Source organism: Mirounga angustirostris, unplaced genomic scaffold (assembly GCF_029215605.1).
Source record: "Mirounga angustirostris isolate CCGP_5_RB_7025 unplaced genomic scaffold, mMirAng1.0.hap1 SCAF_4, whole genome shotgun sequence".
NCBI classification, from domain to species: domain Eukaryota; kingdom Metazoa; phylum Chordata; class Mammalia; order Carnivora; family Phocidae; genus Mirounga; species Mirounga angustirostris.
The window spans coordinates 16,230,810-16,250,231 of NW_026991712.1; the positions used below are offsets into that span (position 1 = coordinate 16,230,810).

Below are 19,422 nucleotides of genomic sequence, written 5' to 3' on the forward strand. Positions count from 1 at the left end.
TGACCTGAGCCGAAGGCAGTCGCTTAACCAACTGAGCCACCCAGGCGCCCGGCATTGTTACTTTAAAAATAAGAGAAGCCAGGGCGCCTGGGTGGCTCAGATGGTTAAGCGTCTGCCTTCGGCTCAGGTCATGATCCCAGGGTCCTGGGATTGAGTCCCACATCGGGCTCCCTCCCGGCTCAGCGGGGAGCCTGCTTCTCCCTCTGACCCTCTCCCCTCTCATGCTGTTTCTCTCTTGCTCGCTCTCTAAAAAATAAATAAAATCTTAAAAAATAATAATAATAAAAAATAAAAATAAGAGAAGCCAAAGTAAAATCAATATGCAAAAAAAGTTTATAAACCTCTTAAAATGTTTATATGTGAGAATTTTTGAAGAGTCAGAAAACTAGTATTTGGGACTTCTGACATAAATTTCTGTTTTTTAAAAAAAGATTTTATTTATTCGGCAGAATGAGAGAGAGAGAGAGAGAAAGAGAGAGAGCATAAGCAGGGGGAGCAGCAGAGGGAGAGGGAAAAGCAGGCTCCCTGCTGAACAGAGAGCCTGAGGTGGAGCTCAATCCCAGGACCCTGGGATCATGACCTGAGCTGAAGGCAGATGCTCAACCAATTGAGCCACCCAGGCGCCCCCCCGCCATAAATTTCTAATTTTAATTTTAATTTTCCTTAAATTTTTTTAATGAGTTGTTGGATTTTTATTTTAAAATATGTAACACACTATTCATAGGAAAGCTTTCCAGCTTTGAAAATTTATTTATTTAGCAAATATTTGTTACTGTACATACCATATAATAGATGTTGTACTAGGTGTTGGGGGTATATCAGAGAATTAATTTGGCAAAATACTCTCATAAAGTTTACCATTTTGAGAAAGGAAAGATATGAACAATAAAGTAAATAAGCAAGATAATTGTTCATAGTGTGTGCTATTAGGTGAATAAACAGAATGACACTTTCTTTAGATAAGGTGATCTGGGAAGGCCTTTTTGTAGGTGATATTTAAGCTGAAAATAAAGGATTGAAGAAGCCAGTCATTCAGAGAGTTGGAGGAAGAGCATTCTGAGGAGAAGGAAAAGCAAATACCAAGATCCTGAGTTAGGAAGAGACTTCACACAGTGTCAGAATTGACAGAAGGCAAACATGAGTGCAACTTAAAAACAAAGGGGAGCACGGAATGAGATGAGATAGGCAGGTAGGCAGAAAGCAAGATTAGTCAGGGCCTTTCTAGGTAAACTGTATGAAGTCCGTTCCTGGGTTGAAACATGAGAGTGAAGTAATGGAATTTGAAGAGTACTTGGTTGCTTTTAGAGAACAAACTGGAGGGTGCAAATGCATAAGCTAGGAGACCCCTTAGGAAAGTGTTGGCAGTAGGTTAGGCTAGCAATGTTGAGGGCTTAGACTAGGCGGCCATGGAGATGAAGAGAAGGAGATGGATTCCAGATGTATATTTGAGAGTGAACTGATAGGACTGCTGATGAGTTAGAAAGGGACAGGTAATTAAGGGAAAGGAAATAGTAAGGGATGACTCAGGTTTCTGACTATAGTAATTGAGTGAAAGGTGGTGCTATTAACTGCCTGGGAGAAGACTGGGGGGAAAATAGATTAGGGATGTGTGTGTGTGTGTGTGTGTGTGTTCACATAAATCTGGAATTCATAGGGGAAATTGAGACTGCATATGTAAGTGTGGGGGTCAACAGTTGTATGTAGATGCTACTTAGTCATGGGGGAGAGTAGGGCACCAAGGTGAGAGTCTAGATCAGGGATGGGAAAACTACGGGCCACAGGCAAATCTAGCTGCCACTTCTGCTTGTAAATGAAGTTTATTGCAGTAGAGCCACACTCATTCATTTACGTATTGTCTATGGCTGCTTCTGTGCTAGAATGGCAGAGTTGAGTAGTTGTGATAGAGACCATAATGGCCCTCGAAGCCTAAAATATTTAGACCGTCTCTTTACAGAAACTGTTTGCTGACCTTTAGATAGAGAAGAGGAAAAAGCCCATGATTGAGACTGTGAAGCTCCAGAGTTTCAAAGTCAAAAGAGTAGGAGCCAGCAAAGAAGACTGTGAGGAGGGGCATCCAGTGAAATAGGAAAAGCAAAGAGTTTTGAAGCCAAGAATGAGGAAATGATCTGCTATGATGTATGTTGCTGAGAGGGCTGGTAAGATAGAATTTGTTTACAAGGAGGTTACTGGTGACCTTGGAAACATCTCTTTGGTGGGGGGACATATTTGAATAGGTTGAATAGAGAATTACTGAAAACACTACTTAGTCTTAATTTCAGTATTAGTCTTTTAGAAATTAAAAAGCAATTTAGCTTCTTTACAGAACAGACGTTGGCAAACTTTTTTTAAAGGGCCAGATTGTAAATATTTTAGGTACTGTAGACCAAAAGGCAAAATTGAGGATATTATATAGTATTTGTGTAAGAGAGAAAACAGATTTCCAGATATTTTTAATTGGCAAAATTAAAAATGTAATAAAATACTTCAGTACAATTTTTTTTTTTTTAAATACAGGTCTTCTAATGAGGAAGATGGAATTCTTTTTGGAGGATAACATTTAGCTTAATTAGGGTTCAATATTAGTGTTCCTTATTGTCAAAATTAATTGTAGATATTATGTGTTAATGCCAGTCTATAATGGGATTTTATATATTTCATCTTTGAAAATGTCTTTTTACATGGTTAGGTACCTCCAAATATTGGCATCAGTCTGTAAGCTTATGATTTTAAATTGAACATATTGATTGCTTAGAAGACATTTTTTAGAATTCTATTAGATTTTTCTCCTGATATTTGTCTTTTCACATATTACATTGTAGATTAATCCCTTCCAATTTGTGGTAGGTAGAAGTTCCTCAACTGCACAGTTAAATGGATTTTGAAATACAGATCTTGCATTGAGGTTTGAAGAATGCTGCTGGAATTGTGGTTTGAGCTAGGAAAATGAAACTGCTACATATTTGTGTGGAAATGAAGGTCCTGCCTCTTGTTTTAACTTTTAATAGTAAGGGAAGGATATAAAACAACTTGACATTACTTGTGATTCAAACAACTTTAGTTGTCTTCCAATGACTACTGTTTAATATTTCACATTTAAATGCTGTTTTGGGTTGAATTCCTTAAGAAATATTATCATGGCCACAGCTAATTTCCATAGCCATTCCGTGTTTGATAATAGTAGTTGAGGGCTGTTCTTCAAACTATTTAAAAATGTAAAATAATTTTTAGCTTAATGACTATATAAAAAACTGGCTGGATTTGACCTGCAGGCCATAGTTTGCTGACCCTTACACTTATTTGTAACTTATTTATTGAAATTAATTATACATTAATTATAGTATGTAGTATAAAAGAAACGAATTGTTTTAATAACATGAAGTGTGTGTGTATTTGTGTGTGTGTGTGTGTATGTGTTAGTGTTATAGAGGCCAAGGGCAGGCTGCCCCACTTTGGCATGAAGATTATTTTTAAGTTAAAAACAATTAAAACCCAGCAGATTTAGGAAAGGCTCTTTACCTCCCCCACAGCTGCCTAAAAAAATTTAGATAGAGGACCTGCTCCAGGAAGAGAGCTATCACCGTAGAGAACTACATTATGATATAAGCTAGGTATTGTAGACGGAGGAACCTGGCAAGGCCTGTTGGCTCTAAGTCTCCTGTGTCCCATTGTTTCTGAGTGGCCCAGCAAACATTTGTTTACCAAACATTTACTCTTTTTTATCTTTTTGCAAATTGCATTCCTTCCCTTTGAAGTCCCAGACCCCTACCCTTTTTTTCTTAGTTCTGAATGACATGTATACGTCATTTTGCCTGTCTTTGGAATTTCTTTTTTTTTTTTTAAGTTTTAAAGATTTTATTTATTTATTTGACAGAGAGGGAGAGAGGGAGAGAGAGCACAAGCAGGGGGAGTGGCAGGCAGAGGGAGAGGGAGAAGCAGGCTCCCTGCTGAGCAGGGAGCCCGCCATGGGGCTCCATCCCAGGACCCTGGGATCATGACCTGAGCCAAAGACAGTTGTTTAATCAACTGAACCACCACATCTCTGTGGATTCCCCATACATAATAAAGTTAAATTTTATTTTCTTCTGCTAATATGCCTCGTGTCAATTTGATTCTTAGTCTAGCTAAAAGGATAGAAGGGGGCAGGAAATTTTTGCTTCACTACACTGTATTTTATATATATCTTAATTCTACTAGTCCATTTTCTGTAATGGAAGGAACACCTTGGGCTTATAAGTCACTTATTTTTTTTAGACTTGTTCTCTCATAACTGTAACATAGGTTTAATTATATAATCTCTAAGATCTCTACCAGCTCTGTAGTGCATTTAAAAATAATATATACTAAGTTTCCTCTTCTAAAAAATCCTATGAAATCAGTATAACTCCCTTAAATGCCAGAGAGATGTCTTCCACTTGCTTCATAACTGTGGAACCTAATTATACAACTTTGCAATCATTTATGTTATTTTTGATTGAGTAACTAGTACTAGTTATAAAACCTCCAGGTAAAATTTTAGAGAAATTCATGCCAATTTTCACCATTTTAGTGCTTGACATTTTATTAAAATTTTTTTTATTTAACAATTTGAGGTCCTACTGTGTACTTCCCAGACACTGTTGAGGCACTTGATAGGATTCTTAAAATTATGAAGTTTATGTTTTAGAGAAGATAGGAGATAGTTTAGCTTGAAATTATAATGCATTGTGTTAAGTGCTGTGATAGGGTTTACAGTGCATTGAAGTGCATTGGAGGGATGACTGGGGAGCTGGAAAATGCAGAGGGGATGACATTACCTTACAGAAAATAACATTCAAGTTGAAATCTAGAACTCAGTTAGAGGTAGGTGGATCCAGGGGTGTGTGCACAGGGTGGTGGAGGTAAACTATCATGAATAATGCCATCGTATTTGCAGTTTAGAAAGATCACTCTGCATATAGCACAAAGAAGGGATAGTAGGGGGATTAGACTAGAGGTAGAAGTGAGGCAATTAGTTAGGAGAACTTTGCAGAAATCAAAGAAAGATAATAGAGACCTGAACTAGGCTAGTGGAAATAAGGTTGGAAAGAGGTAGACATATTCAAGAGAGTTTATTTAGGAGTTAAATAATAAAACATTTAACTGAACAATAGAATAGGTATTTGATGACAGCGTTATGAAATAAAAAGGTGAACCAAAGATGATCCTCAGATTTCTGGTTTGAGCCATTGACAAGATAGTGATAATTCTTTATAATGGAAGGGGCCAGGCAGGGTCCCAAGCAGATTTTGGAACGGAGAAGTTGCGTTCATTTTTAGCTTCTTTGGTGTTGGGTATTTGTGAGATAACAATATATAAAGATACCCAATAGTTAACTGGCTGTATGAACCCTGGAGCTCCAGGGTAAGATGCAAATTTGGGAATCCTACCCATATATTTAGCAACTAAGGCCAGGGAGATTAAGTAGAGTGGAAAGAGAAGAAGATCAAGGAGAGAACTATGAAAAACACCAAAGTTTATTGGAGGGGAATAGGAAGAAGAACCAGAACTAGGAGTAGGCCAAGAAGGAATGTTCACAAAGATAGGAAAAATATCAAGAATAGTGTATCCCAGAAGAAAAGTGAAGAAGAGAGTATTTCAAGAAAGAGGGAATAATTTGATACTTTAGATAGATCAAGTAAGAGGAAGACTGTGGGGAAAAAGAAAGAGGTCTGTTGGATTTAAAAACATAAAAGAGACTGAGGTCTTTGTCAGAAGCAATCTTATAAGATCTCTGTGGGGAGAAGCCAGATTTTAGTTGGTTGAAGGAGTATCAATAAGGAAGGATTCAACTCCCTTTTTTTTTTTTTTTAAAGATTTGTTTATTTGAGAGAAGGAGGGTGGAGGGGAGGCAGAGGGAGAGGGAGAGAGAAACTCAAGCAGACTCCGCGTAGTGCAGAGCCCCGTGGGGGCCGATCCCACAACCCTGAGATCAGACCTGAGCTGAAACCAAGAGTCAGACACTTTGACTGACAGCGCCACCCAGGTGCCCCAGGAAGGATTTAACTCTTAAAGGGAACTTTGGATATGGAGGGCAGGACATGTTGGATAGTAGCTTAAGTTTATCTGAGATTATCTCTTATAGGTCAGAAGTCTGAACTTAAGTTAAATATTTGTTACTAGTATACTCATTTCTTACAGACAGTCCTGTAGAATTCTAGTCCATCAGGGACATTATTCTCATGCTATATAAATTCAAATTTTCAAAAGCCAATTTCAGATGGTACCAAAAAAAATGATTCACGTATATCAAGATAAGATTAAATTAATAAGCAGTTGTGGGCACCTGGGGGGCTCAGTCAGTTAAACATCTGCCTTTGGCTCGGATCATGATCCCAGGATCCTGGGATCGAGTCCCATGTTGGGCTCTCTGCTCAGCTGGGAGTCTGCTTCTCCTTCTTACTCTCCCTCTGTGTTTTCCCTCTCTTTCTCTCTCTCTCTCTCAAATAAATAAATAAAATCTTTAAAAAAAAATAAAGTTTTTTGAAAACTGTGTTGTATATTATGCCTTTAAACTTTACTAATGGAAACTTTTTTGTAGATTTGTTTAATTTTTATATTATCTGTATTTTCTTAGAACCAGTACCTACAAGATACCAGCTTTTACCATTATAACACGGTTCAATTGTAATATATATTTAAAAAAAAGATTTTATTTATTTATTTGACAGAGAGCGAGCCACTCACGCGCCCCAGTTGTAATATATCTTAATTGAAATTCTGTGTTTTATTATATTTACATAAAGCTTTAACTATTTCATTTTTTCAGAAATTCACATTCTTACAAGTTACAGATTTTTACAAGTTATCAACAATCTTTTGTTTTTTTTCTGCAGTTCCATTAAAATTTTCGTAGAAATAAAAAAGATGATTGAAAACTATTTTTCAGATTAAAATGCCTAAGAGATAGAGGGAACACTTTTTCCTGGGATGTGGAATTTCAGTGCTAAGACTGAGACAATCTTGGGCGAACCGGACAGCTGGTCACCCTACCTGCCCCAAGAGTAATAGTATTTTTGCTCTTCTTACAATTTGAGGCTTTTGACTCGTAAGACAAATTGAAAAAGGATCTAGGTAGAGTTTCATGTTCTTCCTGCACAACTGTTTTTCCCTTCCTCCAGGTCTACACCACAATGAACACTTTATTAGGGCTCTCTCTCATATTTTTTGCATCTGGTGGGATTTCTGGTCAAAGAACCTGCAAGAAAGTGCAGGTTCTTCCAGTTTATGCATACCCTTGTACCTTCACACTGTACCCCCAGCCCTTACTCTGCCTTCACTTGTTCCCTTACTGTTCTAGCTTATTCTTCTTATGGTATCTGGTTGCATCTGTCACAACTAAGCAAGTCCCCTCTGTCCTTGCAGGTGCCTTCCTCTTGTTGTTTGCTCTGTGACTTGAGTTCTCTGATAGGTTCAGAATAAGTCATGCATTTGAATTTAGTGTGACTTTGTTTCATCCTAATGGTGAGAGCAAAGCTCTTTGCGGCTTTCTACATCCCACAGTGGAAACTAGAGCCCTGCTTTACAAAGCTTAATGTACATATAAAATCATCTGAACTCCTATTGAAATGCAGATTCTGTTTCAGTAGGTTTGAAGTGGGACCTAAAATTCTTCATTTCTAACAAGTTTGCAGTGATTTCAATGCTACAGGTCCATTGAGTGCAAGGTTATAGAAGGTGTTTTTGTTTTTGTTTTTAAGGTTGGAAAGAGTTGAGGTCATGTGGATGTTTGAATTATGAAAGAAAACAGGTAAACATGTAAGAGTGATAATGTAAGATGTGGCACATTTTGTGAGTTGGCAGAATTTTGTATTTGTTTGTGACTAAGATCTATGGTTTGAAAAACATTATCCTAGCTTTTTTCTGCTTAAAAGGGGCTTCTTAAAAATTAGCAAAAATGTAAATCATTAACACTGATTTTACAGTTCTACAATGATCACTTTTTGGTTATAAATGCTGTAATAGATGTATTCTTTTTTGTTCATCTATTTCATTTTCCACGAATACCTTGAATATACTGTCCATTGGTTAGTCTCATTTCTTTAGTGTACCATGCCCCTACTGTTATTTTTTTCTGTTGCTTTTCTTCATTCTGTTCTTCCTGTGTTTTCCCTGCTTAATTTGTATTGCTTCTGAAATTTTGAAACATGGGGTGCCTGGGTGGCTCAGTCAGTTGAGCATCCGACTCTTGATTTCGCTCAGGTCATGATCTCAGGGTCATGAGATCAAGCCCCACGCTGGACTCCGTGCACAGTGGGAATCCACTTCTCTCCCTCTCCCTCTGCCCCTCCCCTGCTCATGGACTCTCTCTCTCAAAGAAATAAATCTTTAAAAAATAAAACAAAAATTTGAAACAATCTCAGATTTATCTCTTTCCATATATTTATATAACAAATCTCAGAGTTTCAAGTATAGTACAGTAAGCTTTTTTTTTTTCTTTCTCCTGAGTCATTTGAGAATAAGTTGCTGACATGATGCCATATCATCTCTCTCATAGGTTGAGTTCTGTGGGAAGCAGTCTCTGAAACAAAGATTAGCATGCGGGAAGTTTATTGGGGAATGCTATTGAAATCCTCATCTTTGAAAGGGAAGGGAAGGAAGTAGGTTTGGGCAGAGGTACAAGTAAAGTGATGCAGTCTCAGTGGAAGCCTCAGTTTACCTTGTGGAGAGTTCTACAGATGGGATGACCCTTCAGTTTTGTTCTGAGCTGGGTGAGAGGTCTGGGCCTCTACCTCTGTAAAAATGAGCTATTTATTGGATGTGGACAAGGTACAGAGCCTTGGATGAAGCAACATTCTTTGGCTGAGGCAGTCTCCTCTGATGACTGACCACTGAGAGCTGTCTCTTGGCAGGAATTCCAGCACTTAAGGACTGACTATGCATTGCAATGTCCACTACAGCTGGAATACTTTGGCTTGTGTTTCCTACAAATGAGAACATTGCCTTATATAGCCACAGTGTAATATGTACTACCATCTAAATATTCTGAAGTAATTCACTTTCATCAGTTCTCCCATTCATGTTCCTTTACAACAAAAAGATCCAGTCCAAAGTCACATGTTGCATTTAGTTGTTACATCTTTAATTTCCTTCCACCTGGAACAGTTCCTCAGTCTTGACCTGATCTTCATGACCTTAGCACTTTTGAGATTACAGACCAGTTAATTTGTAGCATGTACTTCAATTTAATTTTGTCTCTTTCCTCATGAATAGATTCCAGTTTTGCATCTTTGGGAGGAATATCATAGAAGTGGTGTTATGTTCTTTTTCATCCTATCAGTTGCCCATGATTTTAATTTTTCCCTGGTCATGTTAACCATTTCCAGGGTAACCATTTTCTCTGAACATTTGACAAAAGTGGTATCTGTCTGATAAATATTTTGTGGAGAGGTACTTTGAGTCTATGAAATATTCCATTCCTCATCAACTCAGTTATTAATTTATATCAATATATACTCATGGATTCTTTTTCTGTTTAATGGTTTATAATTTATTACTATCATTTTTGATCCTCTAATTGTTCCATACTTCACCAGTGGGAACGCCCTCAAGCTGACTTCTTTGTCTTTTTGACATATCCCCATTACTCTTCTTTTTTTTTTTTTTTTTGAACATTTCCTTTTTCCTTATTTTCTGCACCATAAGATGTTCCAGGTTCCTCTTGGACTTTTTCTGCCCTAGCTCTGGAATCAGCCATTGTTACGGAGCCCTTGTTTCTTTAGTGTAGAATGGTATTTAGAAACCAAGATCTGGGCATTAGATGTGCTCATAGTTATTGGGGTGTTGCTATTTCCACCCCTATCATGGACAGAGCTAGTGAATATATGAATATATGTATTTATATATGTAATAAATATCATTTATATTTCTATTTCTCTGTCTATATTATAAAATGAGAGTTGATAGCAGTTTCTTCAATTCTGATCCAGCACCACAGCGTACATTCTAGTTTTCTCTTCCCGTATTTCTAACTCTATTCTATGATGAAAAAATACCTGACTCCCATTACCTTTATTTATTTATTTATTTATTTTTTTATTTTATTTAATTTTTTTTTTTTTAAGATTTTATTTATTTATTTGACAGAGAGAGAGATAGCGAGAGCAGGAACACAAGCAGCGGGATGGGGAGAGGGAGAAGCAGGCCTCCCCACAAGGAGGGAGCCCGATGTGGGACTCGATCCCAGGACCCTGGGATCATGACCTGAGCCGAAGGCAGACGCTTAACGACTGAGCCACCCAGGCGCCCTATTTATTTTTATTTTATTATGTTATGTTACTCACCATACATTACATCATTAGTTTTTTTAAAATTTTTAATTGTTATGTTAATCACATCATTAGTTTTTGATGTAGTGTTCCATGATTCATTGTTTGCATATAACACCCAGTGCTCAATTCAGTACATGCCCTCTTTAATACCCATCACCAGGCTAACCCATCCCCCCACCCCCCTCCCCTCTAGAACCCTCAGTTTGTTTCTCAGAGTCCATAGTCTCTCATGGTTTGTCTCCCATTACCTTTAATATATTTATTATTTAGATCACTCTTTCTATATGTCACCAATATTCCATCACCACCACTGCCAACATACTCCTATATAGATGCCCTTATCACCCTAGCTCTGGCACTGACACCCTGAGCCACATCCCCTCTCTTTTACCATGGGGAAGCCTTTCTTACCCTATTTGGGTTCTGACAGATTGTGCCAGACTGACCCCCCGTGTGAACGCTTCCTCCCTCCCCCTTGAGCTCTGAGACCCTGTTCTGCCTCCCACACAAATGCCTACCTCACTGATTCCCATCTTATGGCTTTTAGACTGAATTGTATGGGAAGGAAAAGGGAAACCTACTTCCCCTCACTTATTTAAATCCTTGCCGTGCTTTAAGGCCAGACTCAAAACCTCTTCCTGGAGGCTGTCTCCCACTTCTTAAGGCTATAATTTTTCCCTTTTGTAAACTTATATGTATTTTTTTCTTCCTCTAATCATCTCATATATGTTTGTATATCCTTGAGATTAGGGACTATTTTCTGCAAGGTTTGTTTTTTGTTTTTGTTTTTGTTTTTTAGTAACCTTTAAGAACTTTTTTTTTTACAGCAATGAATGCACATTTTAAAAAGTTTTGCCAGCTGATTTATGATACAAGTATTTTACTTTTATTTTTTTATTTTATTTTATTTTTTAAAGATTCTATTTATTTATTTGACAGAGAGATAGACAGAAGAGCACAAGCAGAGGGAACGGCAGAGGGAGAGGGAGAAGCAGGCTCTGCACTGAGCAGGGAACCCGATGCGGGACTCGACCCCAAGACCCTGAGATCATGACCTAAGCCGAAGGCAGACGCTCAACCATCTGAGCCACCCAGGCGCCCCCTTTTAAACATAAGATTCGATCACTGAACCTTGCTTCATTATATGTTAGGTATTCTTTCACTGATAGTCAAATGATAGTAAATTAAGTGATTTAAGTGGAAAACATTTAACTTCTAAGGAAGAGAATCTTGTTCTCTTTTATTTACCATTAATTTACATATGTAGAAAAAATATATATGAAATTCTAATACCCTATTTTTTCCCTGGATTTATGCCCATTTCATTAAATAATCCATTTTTTTATTATTATAGGCATTCTTTGCTTTGCATGGTTCCCAAATGCACCAATTTCAGTGACTATGTTTTAGTTACATAACAGCAGTTCCCAACAACACAGTTCAAATTTTATTTCCTACAGTATATTAACTGTGAGTAATTCTACAAAGTACAAACTTTGCCTTCTACAAAGCACTGTGTAACAACAGATGTACATCATTATCATGGCCAATCATATCACTCTTTCAGTCTCTCAGTGATTGGTCACTACTTAATCTGTTGGTCAGTTCACACAGAGATAGCAAAATGTGTGGTTTGCATTGCCTTCTTGTCTCATAGTGATAAACCCATGAGATGTTTTAAAAAAATGGGTAATCAAAAGAGAATTGACCAAAAAAGATGAAAGTACAGCAAAGAAATGAAAATTGATCATACATTAGTTTTACTATTTTAAATTTCCCTTTATGTTCATAACTGTTGGCAAGAGAATTTTTATTGTTTTGAAAAAAATTTTAAAGGTCATAGAACAATTGTAATTTTCCCCATTGGTATTAAGGCTTTATGGTTTCATCTTGCATTGTCATTTTTATGACCCCACACTACTGTGCCAAGTAAGGACTGCCTATGTTCTAGAATGCTTCACTTCAAAATTTCATATACATTTTTTATTTATACATATTTTATTTACTTTATCACTTGAATACATTTTGATTTTACAATATTTTTAGCATGCAGATATCCCAAACCCGAGATTGCCATTGTGAAGCAAGCGAAGAAGGTATCATCAGCAGAGACCCCTGATAGTTTTGGTATAGTACAATCTTAACAGTATTGATTGATTGTCAGATGTTATTGCAAATAGCAAAGCATCTATTTGACAGAACTTCTTGCCTGTTTGAAATAGAATGTTTTGGTTGTAATGATAACCTTTGTTTTTTGCACCAGTGTTTTAGACTGTCTACAGAGTATTTTTGTTATCTAATCCTAGTCTTTGTGGATGGAATAATAATTGCATGTTTAATTAACTGAAGGATTAAATTTATAACCTTAACAAGACATAAAACCACTTATATTTAGTTATATTTAAATAACATATTTTTAAAATTATTGAAATGGGGCACCTGGGTGGTTCAGTCAGTTAAGCATCGGACTCTTGATTTCAGCTCAGGTCATGATCTCAGGGTCGTGAGATTGAGCCCTGTGCCGGACTCCGTGCTGGTTGTGGAGCCTTCTTAAGATTCTCTCTCTCTCTCACCCTCTGCTCCTCCCCCCTCGCCCCCACGTGCTCAGTCTCTCTCTCTCAAAAAAAAAAAAAATTGTTGAAATAACTGAGGAAGTGAGACATAAGAAGCAACAAAAATTATGAATTTCTTTAGGATGCATGAGTAGGAAAAAAGGACCACACACAGGAAAAATCTTCAGAATATTGTAAGGAGAAACTGTATTTAAGTAACTGAACTTCAGGGAAATACATTTTTAAAGTATATTCTTGAATATTTTGAAAGTCTTATTTTAAAGTCATTCATGAATTTTTTTTAGATTCCGTTTCCATACAGCTTGATATCTAACTTGTGTTGCATGAACTGGTTGGAGGAATTATGTTGTGTGCATGTCCATGTGTGTGTATGAGAGAGAGAGAAAGATAAGGGAAGGGAAGGAGAAATAAAAACTATATCTCTGTCCCTATTTTATTTTGATTGCTATTTAATATAGATATATTGCCTAAGAAGTATAACACATGTATGAAAAAGTATCAAAAATATTTTATGGAATAATTGAAATTTTGTAAGAATAAAGGTTAAATGCAACTCAGTTTTCTTAGGATGTATATACACTGTCAAGAGTGAAGACCAGTCTGTAAGAGGTTAAGAGAAATGTAGAGGCACAGTGTGTGTACATACATACACATATTAACAGATTAGTACATTTTCTGTAAAAAATCCCACAGTATATTCTATTTGACCAGTTCTGATGTAATTTTAAAATTAAAAAGTTTTCATCTCTGTGTATATGTAGAAGTTAAATGTTTAAATGCTAATGTCTTTTTATTGTTGTTGTTTTTTGTTAGAGAGAGCTTGAGAGAGTGTGGGGGTGGGAGGGGCAGAGGGAAAAGGAGAGAGAGAATCTTAAGCAGGCTCCACGCCTAGCGTGGAGTCCGATGAAGTGCTCAATCTCACGACCCTGAGATCATGACCTGAGCTGAAATCAAGAGTCAGATGCTTAACTAACTGAGCCTCCTAGGCACCCCAATGCAAATGTCTTTTTAAGAATAATTTTGAAGTATTCTGAAGAGTGTTTACTTAGCCTTTATTTTTAGGACAGTGTAGGGAAAAAGGAATGATAATGATTCTATAGATGATGACAGATATCAGTAGGAGGTAAGGTGTTGCTGAACAGTAACTAAATTAATAGGAGTCAGTGATCACCTTTTGAGACTCAGTCTTTAGTTGTATCCCTCCTCACTGTAGGGTACTTTTTTGTGAATATTTAGTTGATAGCTCTGTATTTTTTTTAAACCCTACTTGTTATGCAATAAGGAAGAAATACAGAATAAAAATCTTAGATCTAGAAAGGATCACAGGACCTAAACTCATTTTATGTAACATGGAATAGATCTAGAGGTTTGTGACATGTTCAAGATATGGCAACTGGTTACCTATACCTCAGAGTGACGATTAGTGTCGAGTCCTTTGGATTTTTAGTTCAGTGTTCTTTTTGCTGTGATAAATTTCTTCATGGTTAGAAGAGAAGATTAGTGCTAGACTATAGGATATTAAGTTTTTCTGAAACCATCAGAAACCATGTAATTTCCCATTCAAAATATGTTTTATTTGGTAACCATAGTCAGTTGATTTACTCCTCTTTCTTTTAACTGTGATGGATTTTTGAAAAATGATTTATCTGAAAGGAAACTATTTCTTAGGATGGAAAAAAAATTTGAAAAGGATATTAATATTTTAGTTAATTGCAGTTTTACTTCAATTTCAAATATTAATGTATGACCAATGTTTTGATAATGTTTATGTATTAACATATAATTGATTCTTGGTTTTCTGTGGTTTTCTATTGTCATTTTATTCATTGAACGAGGATTAGAACAAGAGAATGAGAACCTGGGTTCTAGATCCAGCTGTGTAGCCTCGAGTAAGTCATTTAACATCTCTGGCCCTAAGTGGCTGCATCTTCAAAGTGGAGAATCAAGTCAGTATTTCTCAGTGGGTATACTACTGGCATTTGGGCTGGATAAATCTTTATTATGAAGGACTCTCTTGCGCATTACAGGGTGTTTAGCACCCCTAATGCCAGTAGCATTTCCCAGTCACTATCACATCCAAAAGCAACCCTGCATTTCTGAGCAAGGGTTGAGGTATACTCCATGTTGAAAACTACTGGCAGATGGTTTCTAGGGATCCTTTCAGCTCTAACATTCTGTGAAAGAATTCTTATTTGAGGAATGACTGGAAAGGAAAAAGGTAATGCATTGACTGAAAAATCTCTGCTTCTTCCTAGTATTAAGCAATTTTATTTAAAAATGAACGTCGTCTGGAGATCTGTGTAACTATACCCGCAGATATATGTACCATTTATTGTGTTCCAAGATGAATTATTATATTTTTCAAGCTCTCCTTAAGCTTTCCATCTATAATATAATGTATATGTATAATATACCTAGTTATATGATTTTTCTAGAGTTTCTTAAAGTTATATAGTATTGTCTCTATGTAATGAGTAAAAGTAAGAGGATCTGATTATTTTTAAAAAGTTGTACTGTTGGGGCACCTGGGTGGCTCAGTTGGTTAAGTGTCTGCCTTTGGTTCAGGTCATGATCTCGGGGTCCTGGGATGAAGCCTCATCTCAAGCTCCCTGCTTAGCAGAGAGCCTGCTTCTCCCTCTCCCTTTGCTGCTCCCCCTACTTATATTCATGCCCTCTCTATCTCTGTCAAATAAATAAAATCGTTTTAAAAAGTCTGTACTGTTGGGTGCCTGGGTGGCTCAGTTGTTAAGTGTCTTCCTTCCGCTCAGGTCTTGATCCCAGGGTCCAGGGATCAGCCCCTCATCGGGCTCCCTGCTCAGCGGGAAGCCTGCTTCTCCCTCTCCCACTCCCCCTACTTGTGTTCCCTCTCTTGCTGTGTCTCTCTCTATCAAATAAATAAATAAAATCTTTTTTAAAAAATTTATATTGTTGTTTTTATCTTAGCTTTTTAAAAAAGGAATGTCATTATGTATAGTAATTATTTCCTTTTTCTGTCTTCCTTTGGCATGAAGGAAAGGAAGGAATATAGTTTCTGTGTTAAATAGTATATATTATTTTCAAGTACACATTTAGACATGTAAAAGCAACCACAGATCAATAGTATGTTTGATTATCTTTAAAAAACTATGAAGTGGAAGAGGCAAGATGGTGGAAGAGTAGAAGACCTTGTTTCATCTGGTCCCTTGAATTTAGCTAGAAAACTATTAAATCACTCTGAACACCCATGAATTCAACCTGAGATGTAAGAAAAGAATTTCAGGAACTCTACAAGTAGAAAAGTGAGCACTTTTTGCAAGGTAGGAGGTGCAGAGAAGTGAATCTGCAGGGAGATATGGGACGATTAACAGCAGGGGAGGGAACTTCCCTGGGGAGGGGCCAAGCGTATGTGTGAGTGCAGGAAAGGGCAACAGCTCTCAGTGCAGGGGGCGAGGGAGGGATGGCTCTGTAAAGAACACTAACCAGCGACCCTCTGCCTTCCCCCAGGAGGGACTGACCGGGTACATACATGATCAGGTGACCGTTCTTTGTGCAGGACCCTGCAAAGTGCAGAAATGCAGCAACTGACTTCCCCTTGGAGGATTGTTGTAGGTGCACACCATGAAGACCACTTATCCCTGAGGGTTTGCTGAGGAGAGGGGACCATGATCTTTTCACTCTGGGGCTGGAGATGGGGTGCAGCCATTTTTATTTTGATCCTCTAAAGAGGCACGGAAAGCCTTCAGGGAACTAAAGCCACACAGAGCAACCAAAAATAACTTACACCAAGCCCGGCCCCCAGGGGGCGTGCAACTCTGCCCAGGCAAAAACACCTGAGAGTCAGCGCAGCAGGCCCCTCCCCCAGAAGACCAACTGGAAGAACAGGTGAATAGCAAGTTTATGGACCACACAGAACTGTAAAACTCCAGTGCTAGGGGAAAATAGTATATAGAATTTGAGGGTTTTTTCTCATGATTTGTATATCTTTCACTTTAAAATTTTCCATTTATTTATTTTCTTTTTTCCCTTTTCAACTAGTTTCTTATTTTATCAGCTCTTTGTTTTTAAGTCTTTTTTTTAACTTTCATTTTTTTTACATTTACATTTTATAGATATAGTCTTCATTTTTGGCTTCCTTTCACTCCATTCAATTTTAATTTTGTATATATGTAAGTTTTGCTTTCTTTACAATTTTGGGATTTAGTCTCTTCTAACACACAGACCAAAATACCCTCAGAACCAAGTGGATCACCCTACTTTGTCCACCCTGTGAGATTATATTCTCTCTTCCCCCTCCCCATGCTCCCCCCCTTTTTTTGTTTTTGTTTTTTTCTTTTTCTTTTTTGGTTTCTGACCTCTTTGGATTTTTCTAGTATGTATTTCACTTGGGTTGTGGGTTTTTTTTTTTTTTTTAAGATTTTATTTATTTATTTGACAGAGAGAGACACTGCAAGAGAAGGAACACAAGCAGGGGGAGTGGGAGAGGGAGAAGCAGGCTTCCTGCCAAGCAGGGAGCCTGATGCGGGGCTTGAACCCAGGACCCTGGGACCAGGACCTGAGCCGAAGGCAGATGCTTAATGACTGAGCCACCCAGGCGCCCCCGTGGTTGGTATTTTTGCTAATACTCACTTGTTCATCCATTCTTCTCTGGGTAAAATGACTAGAAGGAGGAATTCACAACAAAAGAAAGAACCAGAGGTAATACTCTCTGCCACAGATCTAAGTGACGTGGATATAAGTAAAAGGTCGGAGATGGAATTCAGGGTAACAATTATAAAGTTACTAGCTGGGGCTTGAAAACATAAAAGACACTGGAGAATCTTTTAGTGCATAAATGAGATCTAATCAGGCCAAATTAAAAATGCTGTGAGATGCAGTTTAAATTAGATGCTCTAACAGGTAGGGTAAATGAGGCAGAAGAGAGAGTAAGTGACATAGAAAACTAGTTGATGGAAAGGAAGGAAGCTGGGGAAAAGAGAAAAACAACTAATGGACTATGAGGGGAGGCTTCAAGAAATCAGCAATGCCATAACACATAAAATATCAGAATTTTTGGGGTGCCTGAGGGAGAAGAAAGGGCCAGAAGGTATATTTGAGTAAATCATAGCTGAGAATGTCCCTAATCTGGAGAAGGAAACAGGCATTCATGTCCAAGAGGTAGAGAGGACCCCTCCTAAAATCAATAAAAATAGATCAACACCCTGACACATAATAGTGAAGCTTGCAAATTTCAGAGATAAAGAGAAAATCCTGAAAGCAGTTCAGGACAAGAGGTTCCTAATCTACAGGGGTAGAAACATTAGACTGGCATCAGACCTATCCACAGAGATCTGGCAGGCCAGAAAGGTCTGGCATGATACATTCAGGGTACTAAAAGAAAAACATGCAACCAAGAAAACTTTATCCAGCAAGGCTGTCATTCAGAATGAAAGGAGCAGTAAAGAGCTTCCAGAACATATAGAAATTGAAAGAATATGTGACCACCAAGCCAGCCCTGCAAGAACTATTAAGGGGGATCATGTAAGTGAAGACAGAGCCAAAGAGTAACATAGACCAGAAAGAAACAGAGACAGTCTACAGAAACAGGGACTTTACAGGTAATACAATGAGACTAAATTCATATCTTTCAATAGTTACTCTGAATGTAAGTGGGCTAAATGCTCCAGTCAAAAGACACAGAGTATCAGATTGGATAAAAATGGAAGACCCATCCATATGCTGTCTACAGGAGACTCATTTTAGACCTAAAGACACTTCCAGATTGAAAGTGAGGAGGTGGAGAACCATTTATTATGCTAATGGACCTCAAAAGAAAGTTGGGGTAGCAATCCTCATATTAGACAAAATAGATTTTAAACCAAAGACTGTAGTAAGAGATGAAGAGGAGCACTATATCATACTTAAAGGGTCTACTCAATAAGAAGATCTAACAACTATAAATACTTATGCTCCTAATTTGGGAGCAGCCAATTATATCAACCAATTAATAGCCAAATTAAAGAAACACATTCATAATAATACAATAATAGTAGGGGACTTCAACACCCCACTCATAGCAATGGACAGATCATCTAAGCAGATCAACAAGGAAACAAGAGCTTTGAATGACACACTAGACCAGTTGGACTTCACAGGTATGTACAGAGCATTCCATCCTAAAGCAACAGAATATACATTCTTCTCGAGTGCACATGGAACTTTCTCCAGAATAAATCACATACTGGGTCACAAATCAGGTCTCAACCAGGACCAAAAGATTGGGATTATTCCCTGCATATTTTCAGACCACAATGCTTTGAAACTTGAACTCAGTCACAGGAGGAAATTTGGAAGGAACTCAAACTCTTGGAGGTTAAAGAGCATCCTACTAAAGAATGAATAGGTCAACCAGGAAATAAAGAATTTTTTAAAAATCATGGAAACTAGTGAAAATGAAAACACAACTGTTCAAGACCTTTGGGATACAGCAAAGGTGGTCCTAAGAGGGAAATACATTGCAATACAAGCCTCTCTCAAAAAATTACAAAAATATCAAATACACAAGGTAACCTTACACCTAGGACCTGGAGCTGGAGACAGAACAGAAA

At 37.6% G+C, this 19,422-nt stretch overlaps 1 protein-coding gene across 12 annotated transcripts in view; it reads left to right on the top strand.

Moving 5' to 3' along the window:
• Window positions 1-19,422, top strand: part of TMEM65 (transmembrane protein 65) — a 229,607-nt gene that overhangs the window by 9,997 nt on the left and 200,188 nt on the right. For 9 of the 12 annotated variants that reach the window (XR_010410520.1, XM_064587911.1, XM_064587908.1 and 6 more), the window contains exon 2: window positions 12,333-12,413. The exons of 2 other annotated variants lie outside the window; for them this stretch is intronic. Coding sequence is in view for 9 of the 10 variants with exons in the window: in XM_064587911.1 (XP_064443981.1) it covers window positions 12,333-12,413 (81 nt within the window). In the remaining variant the exon portion in view is untranslated. Of the gene's footprint in view, window positions 1-11,271; window positions 11,438-12,332; window positions 12,414-19,422 lie in introns of those variants that run through there. One more of the 12 variants, XM_045895928.3, reaches the window with a different exon arrangement.